This window comes from Hemitrygon akajei, chromosome 19 (genome assembly GCF_048418815.1).
Source record: "Hemitrygon akajei chromosome 19, sHemAka1.3, whole genome shotgun sequence".
Classification (NCBI taxonomy): domain Eukaryota; kingdom Metazoa; phylum Chordata; class Chondrichthyes; order Myliobatiformes; family Dasyatidae; genus Hemitrygon; species Hemitrygon akajei.
This window is the reverse complement of record NC_133142.1, coordinates 37806298-37834222: the sequence shown is the minus strand read 5'-3', so window position 1 is coordinate 37834222 and position 27925 is coordinate 37806298. Positions and strand designations below refer to the sequence as shown.

The 27925-nt window shown below is 40.7% G+C and overlaps 1 protein-coding gene across 5 annotated transcripts in view; it reads left to right on the top strand.

Moving 5' to 3' along the window:
* The window catches only part of shq1 (SHQ1, H/ACA ribonucleoprotein assembly factor), a 131405-nt gene that overhangs the window by 19442 nt on the left and 84038 nt on the right, over positions 1-27925 (top strand). For 3 of the 5 annotated variants that reach the window (XM_073072392.1, XM_073072390.1, XM_073072391.1), the window contains exons 2-5: positions 17433-17611; positions 20091-20155; positions 21775-21897; positions 26559-26707. In XM_073072392.1, the coding sequence (XP_072928493.1) occupies positions 17469-17611; positions 20091-20155; positions 21775-21897; positions 26559-26707 (480 nt within the window). In that variant the 5' untranslated portion in view covers positions 17433-17468. Of the gene's footprint in view, positions 1-17432; positions 17612-20090; positions 20156-21774; positions 21898-26342; positions 26425-26558; positions 26708-27925 lie in introns of those variants that run through there. The other 2 variants (XM_073072393.1, XM_073072394.1) reach the window with 2 other exon arrangements.

Here is a 27925-nt window from a genome sequence, read left to right as displayed (position 1 = left end):
TTGCCTCCCTCCCTGTCCTTTCTGAAACATCTAAAGCCTAAGTAACCATTCCCGTACCTGAACCATCCAAGTCTCTGTAATGGCCACATCATCATAACTCCCAAGTACTGACCCACGCTCTAAGCTCATCCGCTTTGTTCATAATACTCCTTGCATTAAAAATCTCAAACATTCAGAACATTCAACTGAGCGCACTCCTTCTCTATCACCTGCAGGAATGACTTCCTATGACGCTCAGTGTTACATCTCGGTGGAATGAGTCTCTGGCTGAATGTACTCCTATGCCTAACCAGTACATTATGGAGTGGATGGGAGTCATTGTCCAAGATGGCATGCAACTTGGACAGCGTCCTCTTTTCAGACAGCACCGTCAGAGAGTCCAGATCCACCCCCACAACATCACTGGCCTTACGAATGAGTTTGTTGATTCTGTTGGTGTCTGCTACCCTCAGCCTGCTGCCCCAGCACACAACAGCAAACATGATAGCACTGGCCACCACAGCCTCGTAGGACATCCTCAGCATCTTCCAGTAGATGTTAAAGGACCTCAGTCCTTGAATCATTATTGAATAATTGTAGGATGGAATGTTGGTTACTGTAGTTGGACTGACAGTAAGATACTAATTTGGAAGGAGATTTGACAGGAAATCTGTTTGGGAACTCGAAACACACAAGTTACTTGAGGTGGTGCGTAAGGATGGACAATAGCGATTAATTTGGACAAATACTGTGATGGCACCGGGGGAAGGAAAATTTGTCATTTTTAACTTTGTGAAGATAGAAATTATTACGTGACACAGTTGTGCCTACCTTCGGGAAGAATAAAAATTAATTTTGTGATCTTTTTTGTTGGGGGAAAATGCATACTTTAATATGGATGAAGTTCATTTGATAATTAGCAGATAGCAAACAGATTTCTGTGTATGTGCAGATAATATGCTCAGCATGAAATGAAATTTTACCTTACCACAGAATTGAAAATTCTTGCCTTGCTTTTGACATAATCCCTGTTGTGATTTTACTTTCATGGTTATGACAGATCTGCAGAAATTCATTATTTTGGCACTTGGAGTCACATGGACCATGAAACAACTTAGTTGGAAGCTGACTTTGATCTCAACAGATATTTGTTCTCCATGGAGCAGAAAAGATTAGGGCTAGTACTCCGGCATTGAAGACCCTGAGGAATAGTGAGCATTTATTCTATGCAAAGTAATCTCCAGTACACAGTGCGAAGATAAGAGAAGCAGATATAATGGTAACTTTATTTAGAGAAAAGGGTAATCTGTTGAAAATAGAATACAAATTACAGCAGGTGCTCTGTGGTACAAGCAGTGAACTGGGTCTAATTGATTTTCTTCTAAAAGAGAGCAAATAAGTTCACTTGCATAGGTCACCACATTACAAATTATTCTGCAAAAGGTAGTAGAAACGGCCCAGTCTATCACATGTTAAGCTCTCTCCACCTTTGAGCACATCTGCACAGAGCATTGTCACAGGAAAGCAGCACCCGACTTCAGGGACTCCCAGCACTCTTCTCGCTGCTGCCATCAGGAGGAAGATGCAGGAACCTCAGGACCCACACCACCAGGTTCAGGAACAGTTATTACACCTCAACCATCAGGCTCTTGAACCAAAGGGGATCATTCCACCTGCTCCATCACTGAACTGTTCCCACAACCTATGGACTCGCTTTCAAGGACACTTCACCCATTGTTCATGATGTTTACTCCTTATCTATTAATATTATTTCTTTTTTTTCTTGTTTGTTATCTTTTGTACACTGATTGTCCACTCTGGTGCATCCATTCATTGATTCTATTATAGTTATTGGATTTATTGAGTATGCCTGTAAGAAAATGAATCTCATTGTTGTTATATAGTGACGTATATGTATGTTGATAATATATTTACTTTGAACTTTGAGTTATCAGTCTAACATGAAAGCTGTATTTCAGTGCAGGCTCCTTGAATTGTTCCTGTCTACAAGATTTATACTTTAATTGGTGTTATCCTGAATGTTAGTTTATTTGTATCCAGCTATGTATGTGCTTCTAATCTGGATGAGTCTGCCGCAGTTATTATCGACCTCATTCAAAACTGTGTGGATGAGTGTGTGCCTACGAAAACTTGCTGTACATTCCAAAAAACTGGATGAACCAGGAGGTTTGTCATCTGCTGAGGGTTAGATCTGTGGCATTAACGTCTGGTGACCTAGGCCTGTACTAGAGTGGCAGGTATGACTTGTGAAGGGCTATTTTAAGAGTGAAGAAACAAACCTGAGCGAGGTTGGAGGCGACATCGGATGCACGACAACTCTGGCGAGGTGCACAGGACATTACTTCCTACAAAGCGAAGCCCAGTAACATGAATGGCCGTGGTGCTTCACTGCTAGACAAATTCAACGCCTTTTATGCCCACTTTGAAAGGGAGAATGTAACTACAGCTGTGGAGATCCCTGCTGCACCCGGTGACCCTCTGATCTGTCTCGGAGGCCGATGTCAGGCTGTCTTTCAGGAGGGTGAGCCCTCGTAAGGCAGCAGGCTCCGATGGAGTATTTGGTATGGCTCTGAAACTTGTGCTAACCTGCTGGCAGGTGTATTCAAGGACATTTTCAGCCTCTCATTGCTTCGGCTGGAAGTTCCCACCTGCTTCAAAAAGGCAACAATTATACCAGTGCCCAAGAAGAGCAGTATGAGCTGTTTAATGACTGTCGAACAGTAACACTCACATCTTCAGTGATTTAAGTGCTTTGAGAGGTTGATCAGGGCCAGAATTAACCCCTGCCTTAGCAAGGACCTGGGCCCAGTGCAATTTGCCTATTGCCACAATAGGTCTATGGCAGACACAATCTCAATGGCTCTTCACACAGCCTTAGATCACATGGACAAAACAAACACCTATGCTAGGATGCTGTTCCTTGACTATAGCTCAGCGTTTAACACCATCATTCGCACAGTCCTGATCAATAAGCTACAGAACCTGGGCCTCTGTACCTCCTTTTGCAATTGAATTCTCGACTTCCCAACTAGAAGGTCACAATCTATGTGGATTGGTATTAGTAACTTTCCCTTACTGACGATCAACACTGACACACTTCGGGGATGTGTACTTGGCCCACTGCTCAACTCTCTCTATATCCATGACTGTGCGGTAGGCATAGCTCAAATGCCATCTATAAGTTTGCTGTTGATACAACCATTGTTGATAGAATCTCAGATGGAGACAAGAGGGTTTACAGGAGCGAGATATGCCAACTAGTGGAGTGGTGTTGCAGCAACAACATTGCACTTAACGTCAGTAAGACCAAAGAGCTGATTATGGACTTCAGAACAGGTAGGTTGAGGGATCACGAATCAATCCTCAGAGGGATCAGAAGTGGAGAGAGTGAGCAATTTCATGTTCCTGGGTGTCAAGATCTCTGAGGATCTAACCTGGTCTCAACATATCGATGCAGTTATAAAGAAGGCAAGACAGTGGCTATATTTCATTAGGAGTTTGGGGAGATTTGGTTTGTCACGGATGTACTGTGGAGAGCATTCTGACTGGCTGCATCACTGTCTGGTATGGGGGGTAGGGAGTGGAGGCTACTGCACAGGATCGAAAGAGGCTACAGAAAGTTGTAAAATTAGTCAGCTCCATCTTGGGTATTTGCCTCCGTAGAATCCAGGACATCTTCAAGGAGCAGTGTCTGAGAAAGGTGGCATTCATCATTAAGGACCCCCATCACCCAGGACATGCCGTCTTCTCATTGTTATTGTCAGGAAGGAGGTACAGAAGCCTGAAGGCACACACTCAGTGATTCAGGAACAGCTTCTTCCCCTCTGCCATCCAATTCCATGAACATTGAACCCATGAACACTACCTCACTTTTATTATTTCTGTTTTTGCACTATTTTTAATTTAAATATTTAATACATGTATATATGCATATTAAATCAATGACTAACTCAGTTACCTATTTATTTACTTTCATACATTAACATGCATTGTATTGCTGCTGCTAAGTTAACAAATTTCACAACATATGCCAGTGATATTCAACCTGATTCTGACTTTTGTAGTTGGTACTTGGCACAGTTGATTGGCTGCTGTGTTTGAGTAAAATCTGTGGACTCAGTGTTCTTGCCAAAGGGTTAATGGATTTTTGAATTTAATTGATTTTCTCTGCGTCTAAATTTTATTTACACCTGTTTGTTTGTGTGTGTGTGTGTCTGTGTGTGTGTGTGTGTGTGTGTGTGTGTGTGTGTGTGTGTGTGTGTGTGTGTGTGTGTGTGTGTAAAATGAACTACGGTACTTAAATATGCCTGTTGACCTTTCCTTCTGCCAAGCTTAACAAACCTTGATTTGTAGACGTGGCTTTGACCATTACATCTTATCAGGGAGCTGAGTACTTTAGCATTTTCATTGTACATCCAGCTGTATCCTTGGCATGGAAATTCCATCATTACGATAAGATTGCAAGCGTATCGAGAAAATTTACAAGGATGTTGCCAGGACTTGAGGACCCCAGTTATAGGGAAAGGTTGAAAGGTTAGGGCTTTATTCCCTGGAGCATAGGAGAACGAGGGGAGATTTGATACAGGGGTAGAAAATTAGCAGAGGTATAGATCGGGTAAATGCATGCAGGGTTTTTCTCCTCAGGAGTGGGTGAGACTCGAACTAGAAGCAGCAGGTTATGGGTAAAAGGTGAAACATTTAAGGGGAATTTGAGAGGGAACATCTTCACACAGATGGTACAAGTGTGGAATGAGCTGCTGGTGGAAGTGGAGGATGTAGGTTTGATTTGAACATTTAAGGGAAGTTTGGGAAAGTACATGGATGGGAGGGGAATGAAGTGTTAAGGTCCAGGTGTGGGCCAATGGGGCAAGGCAGAATAAGAATTTGGCACAGCGAGATAGGCCTGTTTCTGTGTTGTAGTGCTGTACGACCCTATGATTTGCAATATCATCTTTTAGTTCAATGTGTGTCAGCTTATCAATAAAAACGCTCGTCTAAATTGGTCCTAAAAATAATCATGGAGAAGAGTTCAAGAATCATAGCCCTTATTTTATGATCTGTGATAGCTTTGGTAGCAATAACAAAACCTTGTTAGACCATGAGACCGATGAGAAGTAGGTACTGCTTGGCTTTAAGGTTTTCTCCGAGCAAATTAACCCCAAGGATGTTACAGAAATATGAGCTGACATTGGTTCTCCAAGCCCATCTGATCCCTGTGTGTTTGATCTCTGATGCTATTCCAGTGCAGCTGAACTTAGACTTGAGGAAGGTGCAATTTCAATAGTCTGCTATTTATTGCTCCTACAAACATGAGTTTACCACCCTCTCTGTGTTTTCATATGAAACGACAGCTTTCCTTCATCAGATCAGTAGGCCAAATTCCTTTGCTGTTAATAAAATGCATGCTTACTTCCATTGTTATGTAATAAGATTTAGATGAATGCTGGAAGCTTGTTCCGAGCAGCTGTGTTTGATCATCTCGATTCCTGATTGTGATGGAGCACCCTGAGCCTGAATTGCTGATTGTTTGTCCTTCCACAGATGTTGTCTGATCAGCCACACGCTCTGTTTTTATTCCACACTTCAATCATTTGCAATTTTTGTTTTCCGGTTTGCAAAGTAAGAGCAGGAGTCCCTCAAGCCACCGTTCACAGCTGATCTGGTCAGGCCTCATCTAATGTACCACCTCACGGGGTTCTCATTTACCCCACTTTTTGAAAGGTTTTCTGCTTCCTCTTTAAATACTTCCAATAACCTAATCTCCACAATTTTCCAGGGTAGAGAGTTTTTGGGTTGCTCATTGGTTTATGTGCATGTTGGTGATCATGGTGCTGACAGGTGTACTTAAGGTGTCAGACTATTCCTTGCTATAATTAAGGTACATATTTTCATGTGGGTTTTAAGAGAATAAGTTGGCTTATTATTGTCACATGTCTCAAATACAATGGGGGGGGAATTCATCTTGCATACCACCCATACAGATCTGTTCATTATAACTACTTTAAGTACAACAAGAGTGCAGAATAAAATATTAGTTATAGACAAAGTGCATTGTGGTCAGACAATATGGCTCAAGATCTTAATGAGATAGATTGTGAGGTCAGCAGTCCATCTCATCAAACTGGGGACCGTTCAGTTGTCTCATGACAGTGGGGTAGAAGCTGTCATTGAGTCTGGTGGTATGTGCTTCCAGTCTTCAACTATATACTGTAGCTTTCGCTGTACAGAATTGGGTTTAAAACACAGTAAACAAAGCTGATGCAACTGAAATGTATTTCAGTGGTTGTTTTCTGCAATTTCAGAGAGAACTAAAGGTTTATGCCATTGTAGCTTCCCCAGTTAAAACCAAGTTTTTGGCATCCAACCAAAAAAATTGTGAAATATTTGAGCCCATTCACCAGCTCACTATAGACTCTCAAGCCGGGCCAGTGTAGGCAGAATCAGGAGATATTTGCAGCTAGCAATAAATAACAAAGGGTATAGTTTTGTGTCCAGTCACTTCTCTGCCAGCATCTCTTAATTGCCACCCTTGGGCAGTTTTTTTTTAACTATGATGGAAATTGGGTTATCCTCAGGAGAAGCGAGATGGTAACTGCTGTCATTGTTGATGAAGTGCTTTGAAATGAGGTTTAGAAAGAAGCTGTCTTATTTGAGACAGATTCTGTTTGACAGTTGTGCCGTGATTCTGACAGAAGCCCTGTTATTGTGAGGTTTCAAATGCTTGAGCAGTAATGAGTTCAAATTATCTTGTACCTTTCATTATCAATGTATAAAGGTGATTCCCTGTTAGCAATTTAAAAAAATATAAGATTGGAAATAATTGTAATTCAACCGATTCAGCTCAACTTCCACTAATTCATGAGTCTTGTCACATACAAGAGAAATCATTTGCTTCATTGAGGACTTTGTGACTGTCATTGGGAATTTTTGGGTGCCACAGTAGCGTAGCGGTTAGTGCGCGTTATTACATCTTGGGGGTGTTCTGGAGTCCGGAGTTCAATTCCGGCATTGTCCGTAAGGGGTCTGTACGTCCTCCTCGTGGAATGCACGGGTTTTCCCCAGGTGCTTAGATTTCCTCCCACAATCCAAAGATGTATGGGGTAGGTTAATCGGGTTTGTTGGGGGTTGCTGGGGTAGCGTGGTTTGAAGGGCCTAGTCTGAGTTATATCACTAAAATAAAATAAAAAGCATTTATCTAAGTTTATATTTTTACTTCAGAGGACTGAATGCTGAAATCTGTTTAGGGGAGGTTCCACATTGAGCCTAATGGTTCTTCATTCAATGATGTAATCTCTTAGCCCATTCACTGCCTCCATAGTCTACTTCCTCATTTTCCCCTTTCTGGAGAAGCTTAAGTTTTTCTGGAAGTAACATGTAGGCAACAAGTCATGACCCTCAGCACCAGTAGAAATGACAAATAACCTATTTTACAGCCTCACGCTGAAACACCTGTTCCCAATCTCTCGTGCTCCCCATCATGATGGCTGCCAACCTGCAGTTATGTAACATTGCCCTTCTCTTTCCCACCTCATGATATTTTGAGCCTTTGGTGGATTGATTTATAGTTGGTCGATTAATCAATTGACCGTGGATGAGAAGATCTGCAGATGCTGGAAATCCAAGCAACACACACAAAACGCTGGAGGGTTAGCAGGCCAGGCAGCATCTATGAAAAAGTGTAAGCAGTTGGCATTTCTGGCTGAGACCCTTCACCAGGTCCTTGGTCAGTTGAAAGATGCACAGAAGAGGAGAGAGGGCTTCAGTATCTACCTATTAGAGACTGCATTTTCAGATCTGGGTATCGGAAATTTAAGCCTTTGTTTAGACTGCTGAAGAGTGTGAGCACTACCCTGATCCGAGTACGCAGGACACGCTCTCTACCCATGTTTTAGACAATGGAACAGATTTTAAAATTTCTCGTTAGTCACTTCGCATGGCTTGGTACATTCATATCGTGGCTCAGCTGATTGGCAACAGAGATTGAAAGTTTGAGCTGAATAGAAGAAATGGGTAATGTCATTCAAGGAAGTCATTTTTCAGTTGTTTTACTAAAGCACATCATGAAGTAGCAAAACTTTGGAAATATTCCGTACCCGGGAGCTCTTCCTCCCTACCTGGCTTCGCAGCTGTACTGATGGAGGCAATGATGAATATTCAGTGGTTTAATTTGCATTTTTGGTTTGACTCAGTTTAAAACTGAGGAAGTGTTTTGAATAGTAGGATATCAGATTCTGCCCAATTCAGTAATTGTTATTAATTATCCAAAACAAAGTTAATAGTGATTGATGAAATGTGATAGAAATCTTGTGCACGGCGAAGATGTCTTTGTTCACTAATAATCATTTATTTGGGCTTGTTATAAAGTTTGTGCAAGAAGCCATTATTCTGGCATTGGGCAGATTTTTGAAAGTTTTACTATTCAGTTCTCATGTTAATATAAATTGCCAAAACTTAATAATAACAGTTGGACATAGAGAGTTATTTACTTGAAAGACAATTTGATGAGGGTTTGTGTCTGACAAGGGAAGTCAAAGGCAACATAAAAACAAAAGAGAGAGAGGGGGCATCTAGTAGAGCAAAAATTAGTCGGAAGTTAGAGGATTGGGAAGCTTTTAAAAACCAACACCAGGAAACTAAAAAATCAATAAGGAGAGAAAAGTTGAAATATGAAGGTAAGCTAGCCAATAATATCAAAGAGGATATCAAAACTTTTTTCAGATATGTAAAGAGAGGTGAGAGTGGATATCAAAGACTGCTGGAGAGATAGTAATGCGGCGGGGGGGGGGGGGGGGGGGCGTGGGGAACCAAGGTTAAGTATTTTGCTTAAGTCTTCACTGTGGAAAACGCTTGCAGTATTCCAGAAATGTAAAACTGTCAGGGAGCAGAAGTGAGTGTAATTGCTATTCCTAAGGACAGGATGCTTGGGAAACTGAAAAGTCTGAAAGTAGATAAGTCATCTGACCAGATGGACTTTACCCCAGGATTCTGAAAGAGGTAGATGAAGAGATTGTTCAATGGTCCAATTTAATGTCAAGAGAAATGTATTCAATATGCATCTTCAAATGGTTTTTCTTTGCAAACATCCATGAAAACAGAAGTGCCCCAAAGAAGGAACAACAGCCAAATGTGAGAACCCCAAAGGACCCCCCCCGCAGCTCCCCCCCCGTGCGTAAACGGCAGCGAGCAACAATCCCCCCCCACTGGCAAAAAAAAGCATCGCACTCAAGGGTGAGCAAAGCAATAGCAAAGACTTTGCATTTCACACCAGCATTCAACATACCACAGGTTCTCTCTCTCCTTAATAAGGAAGAAGGAGGTGTCTCCATTTTCCCAGCAAGTGGGGAGACATAACAAACAACTCACTGGTTTACGATGTAAAAAGCTGCTTTCTTCGAGCTCTGTGCCTGAAGATCGCAAAGATCTCGGGTCATCGGGCACACAGCAGAAGATTTTCCAACTCCCCCAACGACACACGGGTCTCCTGCCATGACACTGACCCTCGATCTGCCCGTCTCCAGAGCCCCAAAGTCTTAGGCTCTCGGTGGAGGAATTGTGGAGGAATTAGTCATGATTTTCAATATCATTAGATTCTGGCATGGTTCTGGAGTACTAGAAAATTGCAAATGTCACTCCGTTCTTTAAGAAGGGAGGGAGGTAGCAAAAAGAAAATTATAGACCAATTAACATTGGTTGGGAAGATGTTGGAGTCCATTATTAAGGATGAGATTTCAGGTACTTGTAGATGCATGATAAAATAGGCCAAAGTCAGCATGGTTTCTTTAAGGAAATCTTGCCTGACAAATGGGTTGGAATTCTTTGCGGAAATAACAAGTAGGACAGACTAAGGAGAATCAGTGGATATTGTGTACTTGAATTTTCAGATGGCCTTTGACAGGATGCTGCACATGAAGTTGCTCAATAAGAGCCCAAGGTATACTAGCATGGATAGAGGTTTGGCTGTTGGTGACTAGTGGTGTTCCTCAGGGATCTGTGTTGGGACCGCTTTTTATGTTATTTATCAATAATTTAGATGATGGAATTGATGGCTTTGTGGTCAGGTTTGCAGATGATACGAAGATAGGTGGAGGGGCAGGTAGTGTTGGGGACAGTGGGAGCTGCAGAAGGACAAGACAGACTAGGAGATTGTGCAAAAAAGTGGCAGATGAATACAGTGTTTGGAAGTGTACAGTCATGCACTTTGGTAGAAGGGACAAAAGCGTAGACTATTTTCTAAACAGGGAGAAAGTTCAAAAATCCGAGGTGCAAAAGGACCTGGGAGTCCTGTGCAGGATTCCCTAAAGGTTCACTTGCAGGTTGATTCAGTGGTAAGGAGGGCAAATGCAATGTTAGCATTCATTTTGAGAGGTCTAGAATATAAAAGCAAAGATATAAAAACCTCAGCATTACAAGGCACTGGTGAGGCCTCACTTGGAGTATTGTGAGTAGTTTTTGGCCCCTTATCTAAGAAAGGAAGTGCTGACTTTGGAAAGGGTTCAAAGGAGGTTCATGAGAATGATTCCTGGAATGAAAGGCTTATCATATAAAAAGAGTTTCCCTCTGGGCCTGCACTCATAGGAATTTAGAAGAATGAGATGGGAATCTCATTGAAACCTATTGAATGTTGAAAGGCCTAGATTGAGTGGATATGGAGAGGATGTTTCCTGAAATGGGAGAGTCTAGAATCAGAAGGTACAGTCTCAGAATAGAGAGATGACCATTTAGAATGGAGATGAAGAGGAATTTCTTTAGCCAGAGGGTGGTGAATTAGTGGAATTTGTTGCCTTAGGTGGCTGTGAAGGCCAGGTCACTGGGTGTGTTTAAGGTGGAAGTTGATAAATTTTTGCTTAGTAAAGGCGTGAAAGATTACAGAGAGAAGGCAGGAGAATAGAGTAGGGAAGAAAAATGGATCAACCGTGATGAAATGGCAGAGTGACTTGATGGACTAAATGGCCTAATTCTGCTCCCATGTCTTATGGATCTTGCCTTTTTCAATAGTGTCTGGCAGGAAACACCAATTACATTACTGAATATAGGTTTTCTTTCAACTCCAATCTGAATGTAACTATTGAGATAACAAAAAAGCTGCAGTTCTTTTAAACAATATTTTTATTGAATTTTACATATATTTCACATGTACAAATAAGCAATAATAATAATTAAACTAAATAGTGTTACATGTCCTCATGTTTTTCACAATCATTAAAGGAAAAGAGATATAACATTTCACATACTTCACATATTTAATAAAGAAATAAAATAAAAACACATCAGAAAAAAAACCATAGAAGCACTCAACAACACACAGCTATTTCAAAATGACTCTGCACCTTAACATCTAAGAAACTCCAATAAAGGTTTCCACACATTTTCAAATTTTTCTGCCCTTCCCCTGGTTATGTAAGTCAGTCTCTCCAATATAATACAAGATGCCATCTCCTTTACCCACACATGTATCGAAGGTGTATCCATTTTTCTCCAAGATAAAGCTATCATCCTCCTGGCCTGCAGGAGTCCAAAGTCAATTAAAGTTGACTGTTTTGGACTAATAGTAGAGTTCTTTGGATATATACCTAGTACACACATTTTTGCTTGGTGAGGCACCTTTACTCCAACAATCTCAGATATAGTCTGAACGACTGTTTTCCAATATTTTTTAAATTTTGGACAGTCCCATACACAGTGATACAGAGTACCCTTTTCTTCTAAACATTTAACACAAGTGTCCGGGATGTCAGGGGTCCAACGGTTCAGTTTCAGCGGGGTAATGTAAGTTCTCATTAACCACTTATATTGCAATAGCTTCATTCTTGTATTAATTGATTGTTTTGGGGCTTTTAAGCATGCCATTTCCCACTCAGTTTCTTGTATGTCCTCTTGAACATCCAGTCTCCATGCCTCCAGCCTGTCAGTGGTGACTCCTTATTATATAACATCAAAGCTGTATAGAATAAAGAGATCTGACTCCTCCCCTTTGGGTTTAGAAGTGTAAGATTTTCAAGATGTGATAGTGGTGTTTCAGATATTAATTGCTTATATTTTGATAATATGAAATGTCTCGATTGCAAATATTTAAAAAAGTGTTTTTTAGGAATATAGTATGTCTGACACAATTGATCAAATGTAATAAGATTACCATTCATATAAAGGTCCTCTATTTTCTGCACACCTTTGTCTGCCCAGATTCTGAAACCACCATCTGCTCTTCCTGCCCTGAGGTATGTACTGCCCCATATTGGGGAGGAGCGAGAGATGGGAGGAGTATATTCAATATGCTGATGTGCTTTATACCAGATGTCAATAGTATTTTTGAGAAAAGGGTTAAAAAGCTGAAGTTTACGTTGAATCCTTTTGTTTTCCCACAGGCTGTGACAAGCTGGTGGGGAATTTCTTGAGCAAATGTTAATTAATGTATGAATTGGTTTTGTAGTTGGGCTTCAATATGAATGGGACCAGAAAATGATGTAAGAAGTGAAGTGCGGAGCCCTAAAACATCAAAGGCTCTGCATAAAACATTCCTTAATGGTTGAATCCAAGTGGATTTTTATTTCAGAAACAACTTTTATTCATAATATGCAAGTACCAAAAAAAAGCACAAATGCATGGCTCTTTACATTCAAGGTGTTGGTCTGTACCTAGGTTTAGTGTTAGTAATTCCATACATTAGTCGCATCAGTGCACTTTTGTGTACAGAGCACCAATGCCACTTGGCATCTGCTAGGGTGATACAAACCTCAGTTCTGTGAGCAGCTTCCTCACTAGCTGTAGCCCCACCTAGTCGATGAATGCAGTGCTTGGTATCTGTCCCTTTATGTGTTCCTGGGAATGGGGTTGCACAGCTGCTTGGGATAAACGACGTCAAGCCACCTTGCATTCTCCAGACCCTTCTTTTCGTGTACATAGTCCGCAAAAGGTGTGTAGCCATTCCATCCTTGTCACAGCCATCCCAGAGGCTTCCTGTGCTGGGAGTAAGTTTCTACTGTACAGGAAGGGTCTGATCGAGGGTCCCTCTCACCGCCAGCTAACCAAACTCTAGGTGCTTGTTAGCAAGTTCTGGCAATGGGACATCCTACCTGATAACTTGGACCACCCCACAGGACCCATCTTGCCTTGGTCCCAAAGCACCTGCAGGCGATGGACTTGTCACGTAGAGTGTTTATCTGGCAGAACTTTTCGATGATGGGGAGGTAGTGTGGCAGCATCTAGCTGACTGGGCCATGGTGCAGCAATGGAGCCAGGCCTGTCCTTGCAACACTGGGCCCAGTAGCTTGGTGAGACTTGGTGTCCACATACTCGAGTTCCAAGCAAGCGTGATGCAGCCACTTGGAGGTGGTCATCAGGGTGATGGTAGTGTTAGGTACAGTTTTGCATCCATTACCCAGGGCTTGTGCATTTCAAATGGTAGGACGTTTTCCACCTTAATTCCCAGATGAACTGGAAAATGGCGTGGGTGAGGCCAGGGCAGAATAGGCCTCACCTGCACCATGCACAGCAGTGTTGAGAGTTCCTCACTTCTGATGATAAGCTTCTTGCCAGTTATTGAGAGGGGGCTCTGCTCCTGCAGTCCCAATTTTTGTTTAACCTAGTTTGTCCACTCCAGCCAGGTTTTTGTTTGCTTGCCTCAACTCCAAATCAGATTCCCAGCACCTTCACAAAGGTCACCTGACAAAGGGTCTCGGCCCGAAACGTTGACAGTGCTTCTTCTTATAGATGCTGCCTGGCCTGCTGTGTTCCACCAGTGTTTTGTGTTTGTTCCCAGCACCTTCAGGTTGTCAGACTTGACAGTGAGGGGAGTAGAGGGTCATTTGCGTGAGATGCCAAAGGGCTCGGCTTCCCTCTTCCTGCTGTTGACTTTGGCCCCAATGCCAACTCAAAACAGATGCTGATCAACAAGTACAGACCTCTCGTGGATCTGAGCAGGAGAGGTGACAATGTTCACATACAGGAGGACTGATGTGAGTGCTCTGAAAGCCTGGGGTTATCACATCTCTTACATCTACATCCTACCTGAAGGATTCAGAAAAGGATAGTTTGTAATACATAAACTGTAGTTACACCTTACAGTCTGTAAGAGATTAGGATTTTGCATCCATCAAACAGCAACTCACTTAGAAATTAAGGCTTTTAAAGGTGTTATTACAGTTTATATTTGTGCTGAGTGTAATGTTATCTTTTTGCAAATTAAAATGGTTTTAGTGCATTGTATTAACAGAGATCTGTAGGAACAAAATTAGCCCATGAATCTAGCATAAATACTTGCATACTTATGCTTTAACTGCACTCATATTGGGCTTTTTATTGTACTGCACGGAATAGGCCCTTCTGGCCCTTTGAGCTGTTCAGCCCAGCAAACCCCCGATTTAATCCTGAACTTATCAAGGGACAAATTACAATGACCAATTAGCCTACCAACCAGTATGTCTTTGGAATGTGGGAGGAAATACGAGGTCACGGGGAGAATGTACAAACTCCTTACCGGCGGTAGCAGGAATTGAACCCGGGCTGCTGGTACTGTAATAACCACTATGCTACCATGCCACCTTCAAGATGTTGGAATGAAAGATGAGCATCAAATTCAAATTCATCAGCAAATATCCTTAACCTTTGAGTTTGCCCTGTCAAAAAAAAATGCTCCCAACCCTTCTAACCCAGATAGTGATAGGGCCTCATGTTTGATGCTGAGGCTGAAAGCTGCTTTTACTGGGCTGATGTATGATGTTAGGTCTGTAATATATCGTGAGGTAATGTTGCCTGGATGCAAGCATTATACACTAATGTGATTTGCTCACTATCCAGCTTGCTTCCTGCCAGATTTCACATACCAGAATCCTTTTGTCAGGCAATGTGGTTTTGGTTATAATCTATTTATCTGGTTTACTGAAATAATAAAACTTGCCAGTTGCGAATACTGTCTGACTCTTTAACTTAGCTCTCTTCAAAATAGAGTTCAGATGTGATACTGAGCCTGGGCCAGCATCTGTCACAGCAAATTTATGCCACAGTTTGGGTCTATCAGCTGTTTCATTGCATGTTGGTGAAATATCCACTTCACTGCCTATCAGATAATTCTGTTGGCTGATGAGCGAGATGTCAGTCAGCCACTTTCCCCAGAGGAAACCTTTGGGACTGCATCGGATGTGAAAACTCAAGATGATATGTTACAGTCAATTGAGATTTAATCACCAATCAAAAACCTAATGGTACTTGTCAGGTTTCTTGCAGAGCAAATTTGATTGACAGTCCCAGGCCTTTGGGAATGATAATGCACATCCTGCCAGGATTTAGTCACCACTCAATCTCTTTTTAGGGGTGACTGCTAATATATAGCAGTTTTCTAATATCTAATTATGGATGTTGGACCTTTTACAGTTAATAGAGTTGAAATCGTAAGCATATGATTAAAACGGATGCAGTTTTTACAATGCTGAAAGAGGTCCATGCTAGTCTTTGTGCTTCATTTGTGCTTTCCCTCAACACTCTCTGTTGAAGTCCACTAATAACTTTTTCCCCTTTCTTCATGTGAGTTTGTGTAGCTCTGGAATACATTCATACAATTCATCTCTACTAATCCCTATGCAATTCCACTGTCTGGCTTAGTAAATTTCTCCTGACTATTATTGGAGGCCTTAGTTACTATCTTTTAATTCTGGTCCCAAGTTCTTGTCCTGACCAACAAGTGAAAACGTTTTCTAATCTGGAGTATCCCTGCTGACTCACCTGTAGGTTGAACTTAAAATGTTCAGTTCCTCAGGCTTTTCTGTTTACGTAATTTCACACTTTGAAAATTTCGAGCCTCTCATTGATTTTTTTCAACATCTCACTAATTGGCATTTGTAGACAGTTCTCATTTCAGGTGATATTCAGTATTTTGACTGATAATTCTCCCGGTTCTGGTATTGTTCAGTACATATATATTATGCTGCTTCAGTGGAGGCTGGAACAGTTGACAACCCTTTCTCCTCAGTTCAGTTTACAGCCCTCACTCCTGATGAAGCGTTTCGGTCTGAAATGTCGTCACTACCTCTTCCCATAGATGCTGTCTGGCCTGCTGAGTTCTGCCAGCATTTTGTGTTTATTTATTTCCAGTATCTGCAGATTCACTCGTGTTGCCTTTAAATTCACTACTGCGAAGCCTCTTCCAGTGATACCTACACTGAAGAAGTTGAGATCTTCTCTCCGACGGGAGTTCAGCGAGAGCCTCTCTCTCTGCTCCCAACCTACTATTTCTTCGGCCTCACTCCTGATGAAGGGTTTCGGCCCGAAACGGCGTCACTATCTCCTCCCATAGATGCTGTCTGGCCTGCTGAGTTCTGCCAGCATTTTGTGTTTTTACAACCCTTTCAAGCATGGTCGAACCAAATTTCAATATAAGCCCAATGTAACGTCACCACTCTTCAACTCTATTCCCCTTGAAATGAACTTGATGCTTTGCTTATAAGAATTGCCTTATTAAGCTTGCATTGCCAGATTTAGTGAATGGCATTGCTGGCTTAGGTTGTGGTGTATTTTTATTGTGATGGATGCTGCTTTCACCAAAATTAGCTCCAGTTTGGTCAGTGATGTGGAAAAGTATCTCGGTGATGCCTGATTTTGCTTTCATTTAACATGTGCAATTTCCCCCAGTTTGGATCCTAGATTCCTAGGTGCCTTAATTTCATTTACAGGATATAACAAATAGACTATTCTGGCTCCTTTTTTTCCACCAATATACAGGATCTTTTATTTAACTATTGAGTTTAAATTTTCATCATACTTCTCTTGACATGAGCACTCAAACCACTTCCAATGTTCTCCTCAGCCAAGCTCACCAATGCAATGTTGCAAGCATCTCGCCCGTTTGAGGTTATCATCACCTACAAATTGCACTGAGATTACTTGCGTCCACTTCACTGTAGACTGAGTGATAAGTATGACTGAGCTCATCTACCAGTGCCTCATGAGTCTTATTCTCCCTTTTCCACAGCAAAGACTGATTTATATCAGTGTGATTCTGAATGATTCGCACGTTGATTATGGATCAGCAGCCTATCTGTTGTGTTGAGTGTGGCTCACTGCCACACGGACAGCACAGTGACCAACAGAACCATCGAGGAATAACAACGCCGTGACACATTGCTTGAACTTGTCTTGTTACACATGCTACAAGCAATGTTACCGGCAAAGAGAGATTTTTACACTGCGTCGCCAGTGATTATTCAACCAAATAACCTATGAATGAGATAGAGGTGAAAATCCCCTGAAGCATGGCACATGAAAATGACTTGATATTCTTTGCTTCTTAATCTTCAATACTTTATTCACTTGTTTTTGCTTTAACATTTTCAAACTTCATTGTACCTTGGCATTGATAAACTGTTTCATTTTGCATTTAAAGTTTATTTCATTTGCATCTCAACTCTCATTCTAACTTAATGTTATGGTGTGTTTTCTTACAGATCTTGCAGTTTCTCTCGAATTCATTTGAAATAGTCATGATCACTCCCAATTTTGAATTAAGTCAAGATGCTAACTTCCTCACTATTATAATCCATATCCCTTATGCAAAAATTAATGAAGTTGACTTGTACATTGATGGAGTGGACTTCAAATTTTATGTCAAGCCTTACTTCTTAAGGTAGGTACAACAGTGGTGTGGTTTCAGTGAGAAAATTATATTAGAATTAGGAAAAGCAACGGGCTAAATCATGCATTTATTCCTGCTTTGTAAATCTGTCTCCTAGCCATAGGGTGTTGTTACTGTTTTTTGGGATTTTCTCATGTAGGAATGAGCAGCTGTAATTTCAGCACTGTAGCACTTGGCTGTAAAATACCTTGGGTTTCCTGAGGCTACTAAATGATGCAATTATGTAGTTTTTCTAAGATCTTGGGTGAACCGGTATCTCAGCTGCAGCTTCTCATTATTGACCTGTCTCTTCACATTTTTTTTAAATGCACATCTTAAATATAGTAAACTTGTGAGCGTCCATGGCCAACATTAAAGAATTCCAAAACAACACACACAAAATGTTGGAGGAACACAGCAGGCCAGGCACCATCTATGGAAAAGAATAAGCAGTCGACGTTTCGGATTGAGAGCCTTCTTTGGGACCTGAGGAAGGGTCTCGGCCCGAAACGTCGACTGTTTATTCTTTTCCATGGATGCTGCCTGACATGCTGAGTTCGTCCAGCATTTTCTGTGTCTGTGATCTCCAGCTTCTGCAGACTTTCTCAAGTTCGCTAAAGAATTCCGTTTGTGTCAGATCTAAATGAGCATCCTTTGTTGTAAGACTGAAATCCCAAGTACTAGATTGCACACTGGGGAAATGTATTCCTTATGAAGCTTTTTGAGAGTTAGTCTTTTCATGAGTTTGCTTCTCTGGGAATGTAGGCCCAGTGGCAAGAGAATTATACCCAAGATTTGTCCAGAAACATTGTTCTACCTTTCTAATACAAATTTAATTTTCCTTGAGAAAGAGGCAAAAGGTCTACACAATACCTCAGAACTTCATTGTAACTCTATTTAGTTGCATTAGAATTTTTCATTCCCACACTCTTTCTGATGAAATATCAACACAAAATATTAAAAATACTCAAAAACGGATGGCCTCTGGTGAGAAGAAAATCACGATCGGTCCAAATTATGCTGGCTGCTGGAAGAAATATAAAGACTAATTTGCAATTGATCATGTTGTGCAGTTTAAAGATTTTTTAATTAAAAAGAAAGGAAAATTTATTTTTACATGGAGAGTCATGAGTGCTTGGAACGGACTGCTGGGCAAGCAGTAGAGGTTGATATATTGGGGGCATTTAGGAGACTCCTGTACAGGCACATAGATGTGAGGCAAATGAAGGGTTAGGACCTTCATAATAGGAAAGGGTTGGACTGATTATGGAATAGGTTTGTGTAGATCAGCTTAACATCGTGGGCTGAAGGGTCTGTTCCATGAAAGAAACATGAAATATAAACAGAAAATGTATCAGCAGCTCAGGCAGCATCTGTGGAAAGGGAAAAAGCAGAGTTGGTGTCAGACTGATCATTTTTTCCAAATTATTTTCTTTTCATAAATCCATAATGATTAGTATTGAGGCTCTATAAGGCACTGGTAAAACCTCACTTGGAGTACTGTGTGCAGTTTTGGGCTCCTTATTTAAGAAAGGATCTGCTGACGTTGGACAGGGTTTAGAGAAGATTCACTAGAATGATTATGGGAATGAGAGGGTTAACATATGAGGAATGTTTGACTGCTCTTGGACTGTACTCCTTGGAGTTTAGAAGAATGAGGGGGGACCTCATAGAAACATTTTGAATGTTGAAAGGCATGGACAAAGTTGTGGCAAAGTTGTTTCTCATGGTGGGGGAGTCCAGTACGAGAGGACATGACTTGAGGATTGCATGGCACCCATTCAGAACAGAGATGAGAAAAAAATTTTTTAGCCAGAGGGTGGTGAATCTGTGGAATTTGTTGCCACGGGCGACAGCGGAGGTCAAGTCATTGGGTGTATTTAAGGCAGAGATTGATAGGTATCTGAGTAGCCAAGGCATCAAAGGTTATGATGAGAGGGGGGTGGGGGGTAGTGGGACTAAATGGGAGAATGGATCAGCTCATGATAAAATGGCGGAGCAGACTGGGTGGGCCGAATGGCCAACTGCTGCTCCTTTGTCTTACGGTCTTATGGTATTCTGATTTAATTTGATAATGTCCTTTTGCTATCCTTCCAATTGACTCGTTCTTCTCTGCTTGCTTTCTGAAACAGCAGAATTACATTTGGTATTCAGTATTCTGGACTGTTCTAAAACCTTTGGAGCTGCAATAAAACAAAGCCAATGCACATGGTTTGTCTGCAGCCATCTCTTTGAAAACCCTACGCCAGGGATTCCCAACGTTTTTTTATGCTGTAGACCCTGCCACTAACTGAGGGGTCCATGGACTCCAGATTGGAAACTCCTGCCCTAGGATATAGCTTTCCGTACATGCAGGATTTGTAGAGTTGCATCAATCCTGTTAGCAATTTCTGTAACAGTTTTATTTTTGTTACAGTATATTAGCAACTATATTTTATTTCGTACTGTGTTAGCTTAGTAACTTCAAATATCTCTTCATTTCTGAAAACAGATTGACTCTTCCAGGAAAGATTGTGGAGGATGGAAGAGAAACGGCTTCATATGATGCAGATGCAGGTATGGATATGAAATATTTACTTCGTTTAAAATTTTTCAAATTTTTTTAAAGAATTGTCAGCTTACCATTCTTTTTAACGTTTGTTAATGAGTTAGACTTGTGGTACCATCTCCCAATTTGTGATGAGGCAAAGCCTCGAAATGTGATTAACAGTGAGGAATGTATCGAGGTTTACACGAATAAATGAGTGGGTTGAATGGAATTGAAGGAACAGATGAAACTTAATTGAGAAAAACATAAACTCATTTGCATTGACAGAAGGCATAAGGAGAGATATGATAGGCCGATGGGTATATTTCTGAAGGTTGTTCAAGAACAGTGGGATCTGGTTGTTTATGGTCATTGGTATTTAAAGTGGCAGGGATTGTTGAGTGGTGACTAAAACCATTTAGATCCTGAGACTTATGGAGTTCCAGAGTATAAAAATAGGTAAGTTATGTTGCACCTGTGTAAAGCATTGGTTAGGTCACAACTGGAGTATTACATCTAAGTTTAGTCACCCTACTTTAGGAAGGATCTGAAAGTACACACAGGGCAGAAGAAAGATCCATTGGAATTGTTCCAGGAGTACAGTGGAGAAGTTGGGGTTCCTCTATTTGCAGCAAAGAAGAATGAAATGGCTTTCTTAGGAATCAGTGTGGACCTGGTTAGTTCATAATTCTGTACTGTGATAATTCACTGATGATGCAATGATGAATTGTAAATCTAATGTTGTCTTTAAAGCACATTAAAATTGCCACAGAATACATTGCATCACCCAGATGTTTTAGCCTTCTTGACGTATTTGTTGTAAAGCTAACTGTCTTCGATGTACAAACCATAAAGACTAAAAAGTATTTGAAAAACTATAGTCTTTAAGGCAGTAATATTTCCAATAAAAGACATACAAAAAGTGGGATGATCTGAATTTTGAGTTTTTACATCTTTTTCCAAACCTATCTAACATTACCAGTTAGACCATAATTTCTTCATTAGACATGCATTGTTCCAATCTAAAATATTCCGTGGAGGATGGATTAATGTGTTCCAGGTAGTTCACTGGGCAGCAGTAGATGTGCACTTTTTTTCCCCCCATTGCTTTTGTTTGAAAATATATTGGAGAACAATTCATTATTTGAAGACAAAGCTGTGACATCTGTAATCCACTTCTGCTTCCTGCTGAGATCTGTGCCAACACAAAACTAATCTGCTGTTTTAGATCTGGAGATCTTTAAGAGAGACATGAGGTACAAGGGCATGGAGGTCATTATAAGCCTTTAAAACACTAATTCAGTTGTATCTAATTTTGAGTGTTACACTCTAGGAAAAATGTCAACTGTTTAAAGAGTGTGCGGAAGAGTTTTACTGCAATGATCCTCAGGATGAGGGGCTTTGATTACGTTAATGGATGAGAGCAGTTAAGGTTCTTTTTGGAACAGAGGATGTTGTAGCGAGACCTGTGCGAGCCATTGGAAATGTAATATCCTGATTAAAGGAAAAAAAATAGCTTTTACTTCTACCAAGGTGAATATGGTGATTCAAGAGGCCTGGTTAACAGGACAGTGATGAAACTCATTGGATTATTTGATGCCAAGAACTATTTATTAATTTTCACTAACTTGTGTGATTTTGTTTGCAGGAATTTTTACCATAAAAGTTCCGAAGCAAACTCCTGAAGAGTATTTTGAGGGATTGGATATGCTGACTGCACTTTTGGCGCCAAGGGGATCAAGATCTGCAAAGCCTCTAGTGGAAGAGCTTGGTATTTTTTTTTTGCAGACTGAAGTTTGCTTCATTTACTTTCCTCTGCATTTATTTCTAAATAAAAAGCTATTTGTGCTACAGTGTTAGAAAGTCTAACAACAGGACAAGCAAGTTGAGGATGCTGGGGCTTGAAATACCCTTTCTGGCACTGGGAAATTGGACTTAGCTTGGGATGTTTGCATTTTCTCCTGGCATTTTTAAGAGCTGCTGTGGGACACGTCTATGTCAGTTCGTCCTTTACTCCAATTAAATTAGCCAAAATAATGGATCTAAGAGGTGCTATGGTGAATGGTTTGTGGTTGGCCTACAAGGATTCTATGTAGGTTATTGAATTTGAGCAGTTTTATTTAATTTAAAAGTGGCTTCTGGTGATATTAGCACAATGAGAATTAGGAATTGTGTCAACAATGACAGTGACAGGGAATACTTAATTTCAGTGCTGAAAAATGTTGCTTTATTTTTGTTGATTCTAACCTTGCTTTATCAAAAACTTTAATCTTGGTTATTGAAAATCCTCAGCTGTTGGAATCTATAGTTTATCTGGTAGATTTAGGCTTCTTGCATAAGCAACACTTAGCTGATATTCAAAGTTGGACTGGGTTCCGAATTTACTTGTAGCATTTAATTTTAGGCATCAGGATAAAATGTAATTCACCATTGTGGTCACAAAATTATTGAAAATGCTTTAATGTTGATCAAATATTTCACGCTAAGGCTACAGTTGAAATCAATGATCCTGAGGTGAAGTCCTTGAATTCACTGAGCACTTTTATGTTTGTAATAATTTCTAGCTGCTTTCATCAACTTGCTCGATTTAAATATTGTAATTATGTTTAATATGAAGTAACTCATTGGACAGCATCTTAGTCATTTAAAGGAAACAAGTTAATTAGTCTCTAGAACCTGTACTGCAAGTGAGTGGTTGATAGTCAAATGGGTGCCCCTTGCCCCTTAACACATCGCTTTGTCCATTATTTCCTTTCCCAGTTTTAAATATCAAATTGAGTGATTCATCTTCTGTCAGATGTAACATCCATTCATTTTAATACCCAAGTACTTATTCACAAAATTATAATTACTGATACAGATTTGGCACATTGCATACCAATTTTCTGATGAAGACTTTGACTCATTGAATATAAATGCATGATAGTGTTCAGCGATGCATTTCAACAATATAGTATGCTATTACCAATGTTGAATGCCCTTCACAAAGGATTTGCAGTATTCAAAGTTCCAGTTCAAAGTCCCACCTGCTTCAAGGAGGCTTCAATCATACCGGTGCCCAAGAAGAGCGAGGTAACCTACCTAAATGACTATCACCCAGTGGCAATTGCATCCACAGTGGTGATGTGTTTTGAGAGGGTGGTATTGAAGCATATCAGCTCCTGTCTGAGTGGTGACTTGGATTTGCTCCAATTTGCCTACCGAAGCAATGGGTCCACAGCAGATGCCATCTCATTGGCTCTTCTCACAACCCTGGAACATCTGGACAGCAAAGATGCATTCATCAGGATGCCCTTTATTGTTTACAGCTCAGCATTTAATACCATCATCCTCTAATCAGTGAACTCCAAGACCTGGGCCTCAATACCTCCTGTGCAGTTGGATCCTGGATTTCCTCACTTATAGATCCCAGCTAGTTTGTATTAGCAAATCACCTCCTCCACAATCTCCACCAGCACAGGAGCACCACAGGGATGTGTGCTTAGCCCCCTGCTCTACTCGCTTTACACCTATGACTGTGTGGCGAAGTACAGCTCCAACACCATATACAAGTTTGCAGATGACACTGCTGTTGAGGTCTGTGTCAGAGGTGGTGATGAATCAGCATACAGGAGGGAGATTGAACATTTGGCTCAGTGGTGTAATAACAACAACCTCTCCCTCAGTGTCAATAAGAACAAGGAATTGATTGTAGACTTCAGGAGCGGGAAACCAGAGGTCCATGAGCCAGTGATCATTGGAGGATCAGTTGTGGAGGGGGTCAGTAACTTTAAATTCTGGGATGTCACTATCTCAGAGGACCTGTCCTAGACCCATTATACAAATATGATTGCAAAGAAAGCACAACAGCACTTGTGCTTCCTCAGGAGTCTGCGGAGGTTCAGCATGTCATCAAAAACATTGGCAAACTTCTATAGATGTGTGGTGGAAAGTGTGCTACATTACAGCCTAGTATGGGAACACCAAAGCCTTTGAGGGGAAAATCCTACAAAAGGTAATGGATTCAGCCCATCATGGGTAAAGCCCTCCCAACCATTGAGCACATCTACATGAAACCTTGCCGTAGAAAAGCAGTTTCCATCACAAAAGATCCTCCCCCCCCCAAGCCATGCTCTTTTCTCGCTGCTGCCATTAGGTAAAAGGTACAAGTGTCTCACAGGTTCAAGAGCAGTTACTACCCCTCAACCATCAGGCTCTTGAGTGAAAGGGAATAACTACACTTATTCTTCTGGTGTTCCCACAACCAATGGTCTCACTTTAAGTACTCTTTATCTTGATATTTTATGCTCGATATTATTGCTATTTATTTGCATTTGCACGGTTTGTTGTTCATTGATCCTGTTTACAATTACTCTTCTATTGATTTGCTAAGTATGCCTGCAGAAAAAGAATCTCGGAGTTGTATGTGGTGACATGTACGAGGTGGGATTGATAAGTTTGTGGCTTAAGATAGAAGGAGTCAGTTTTAGAAAACCTGGCACACTTATTTTTCAGCATAGTCGCCTCCTACATTTACACACTTAGTCCAGCAGTTGTGGAGCATACGGATCTTGGGCCTCCAGAAAGTGTCCACAGACATGCGATTGATAAGTTTGTGGCCTAAGGTAGAAGGAGATGAGCTGTGCAGCTTTCGTTACATGCACATGCAGGTCAACTCCAAGTGATTATGCAGAAAGTTTGAAGTTAATAACTCATCTCCTTCTACCTTAGGCCACGAACTTATCAATCACCCCGATGAGTTATTAACTTCAAACTTTCTGCATAATCACTCAAGGAGTTGACTCTTATGTACTCTGATAATAAATTTTACTTGGAACTTTGTGGTTGATGGTCAGCACGCACCTGGTGAGCTGGAAGTTCTATTCTGCTGCTGTATTTCTCTCTGACTATTTGATCTTGACAGCTGTTCAGTGGTATTATTTGTGTCTTAATTTTGAATATTTTAATGGTACGGTTTGAGAAAGAAGACAGATCAAGAACAAGTGTTTGAATTTATAAATCGTAATTAATTGAAGTTATAATGAACGCACTTTATGTCTCATGTTAGGCTGCTGATTAATGTGTCGAGCAATATTCCGTGCTTAAATGTCTATGAACTATTGTAGTTGCTGAATTGCCATTGGCCCAGGATTTTCTGAGAAAACCTAGTGGTTGTCTGTTCCCCCATGGATTCCAGGAAGTTTGGGATCTTTGCAGAAACAGTACAGGCCTGCTGGCAGTTCCTCATACGGATATTTGGGAACTGCATGGTGATGTTGAATGCTTTTGATATCCAGGGGCTCTGTGCAAAGTTCTCATGATACTGCAGTAATTACGTAAGGGAATTTGCCACTGAACCTGTGGCAGGAAGATTGGGGATTGATTTCAATGCAGAGTAATAGCTGTAAGTGACAAGGTTTTTTATAGGTAATTTACATTTTTTTCAATCCACTGTGTAGAATTAACTGACACCTTTTTTGTCAGTGGTTTAAAATTTTTTATTCTCTAATAGTTCTACATATTTAAGTGTTAGGATATTCAAAAGCAATGAAAGCACTTGAACGTCTTGGCAAAGGGTCTGGGCCCAAAACTTCAACTTTACGTTTTTTCCATAGATCTGACTATGGAAGGATCTGAGTTCCTCCAGCATTTTGAGTGCGTTGCAAAGCATTTGGAAGTATTTAGGGTGTGATTTAGACAGAGTGGAAGTTGTGGCAAAGTAAGGCTTGATAATGTCCGGGCAAGGATAGATTGCAGATCAAGTGTAGGCATCCTGGCAAGAAAGGTCTTTGAAGATCGTATCTTCTCTTTGCACAATGGGGGCGGGGGGGGGGGGGGCACTCAGAGCCATTTTGTTTATGGAGATGGAATAAACAGTTCAAGGAACACACGTCAACTAAGAGTGAATTACTTTACCCATTTCAAAATATCATTGGTCGTTTGCTGCTAGTTCCTATTCACTTTTAACACCTGCGTTGTGAATGATGATTGAGCTTGCAAGTAAGGAATTCAAACATACACACTTTACCAAATGGTCAATAACTGCTATTCAATTCACTGCATTTCACTGATCAGAATTCAGAAATGTGTTGACAGCAGCTGCATTGCTCTCATGGTGGACAAATAAGATAAAGTATGATTAAGAAATAAGTGTGAGTTTTCAGAGTCCAGTTAATCAGTGACAACAACAGGTTCCACTGTTTTTGTCAGCTGTTTATAGGGCTTGCTGTGGCTTTCCCACTTGTTTGCATTATGTCACTTAGTGGTCCTGTGTAGTTTAAAGTTAAAATGTTTTGGGCATCGTATTTGCACTTTGGAGGTAATACTTTTGTTACTGCCTTTGCCTGTGAAGATTACCAACAATTGTCCATTTATAAAGTTGCAACTGATAATTCCACTTTTGTGCAACTTCTTAGTGCGGTCTTGATGAACTTGTTGTGCATTGTTTTGCAGGACCACCTGCTAATGCTGAGATTGAAGATGAAGAATTTGACTGGGAAATTGAGCAAACACCCTATGAGGAATTCGAAAAGGATGTTTTCAATTCAAGCTATTCCTATGGTTTTGGAAATCTACGATCAGGAGTCTTCAGAAGATTGCAGGTTAGTTTTTTAATGTCTGCCACTGCATCATACCATCTGCTAGATAACTTGTACTCAGTGCCTGCTCCAATAAACATTCTTGCAGCACAGGTCTGCAGTTCTGATCTACTGAAATTGTGTTCACAAGTGAGCCACTTGTATGCAATGTGTTTTGTATGCATTGGGTTTCATATATATATATTTTTTAATCTACCAGGATTGTTATTAGAATAATATGGAAGCCAGAGATAATGTATGTTAAAGTATAAAATTATTTAAATACTCAGACTTTTGAAAACATTTTCATCAATACTAAGTCTCTTAATTGATACTGAAAATACATAAATAAAACTATAATTAATATGTAGGATGAGAACAAATGAACACTATTTGTGTGGAGTAACAGATATTATACATCAATTTTCCAGGATATATCAATCCTTTTGTAGTCAGCAGAGTACTTTTCAGCATCTTTCTCATCAATAATTTGTTTAACCCTTTGACTTCAATGAACAGTTAAAATTTATCCAAGTTCAATTTTGAATATTCTGTATTTGTTCTAAACTGATAGAACAATGTATACCAACCACACACTGGCTAGGTATTCAGCAATACTCAGAAACCAACATGTAGTTAGCTACCAAGGCTGAGTGAGCACATAGTGCAGAGTGATAGTTCTACTGTTAATCTTAAAAAAACAGTGAAACACTGAAGCTTCTTTTAAAGCCGCTTAATTGAATAAAAGGCCAATGTAATGGTTTGCAGCCAGGAAACCATGCTAAGGTGGACAATGGGAACTAAAGAGAAGGAAATAGAAGGATAGATTGAAGGTGAGAGTGTTGGAGAAGGGAGAGAGACTGTGAAGAAGGATAGAATGTACTCTCCTGCCTAATACTTCCCCCTGGGTCCCCCTCCTCCTTCTCTTTCTCCTATTGTCCAATCTTCTCTCCTATCAGATTCCTCCTTCTCCAGCCCTTGACCTTTCCCACCCACCTGGCTTCACCGATCACCTTCCAGCTGGCCTCCTTCCCCTCCCCTCACTTTTTTATTCTAGCATCTTTCCCCTTCCTTCTCAGTCTGAAACGTTGACTATGTATTCATTATCATAGATGCAGCCTGATCTGCTGAGTTTCTCCAGCATCACGCACGTTCTTTGGATTTCCAGCATCTGCAGAATTTCTTGTGTTTAGAATGCACTGAAAGCTGTAATTTGAAGGATTGTGCAAAATTATAAAAAAA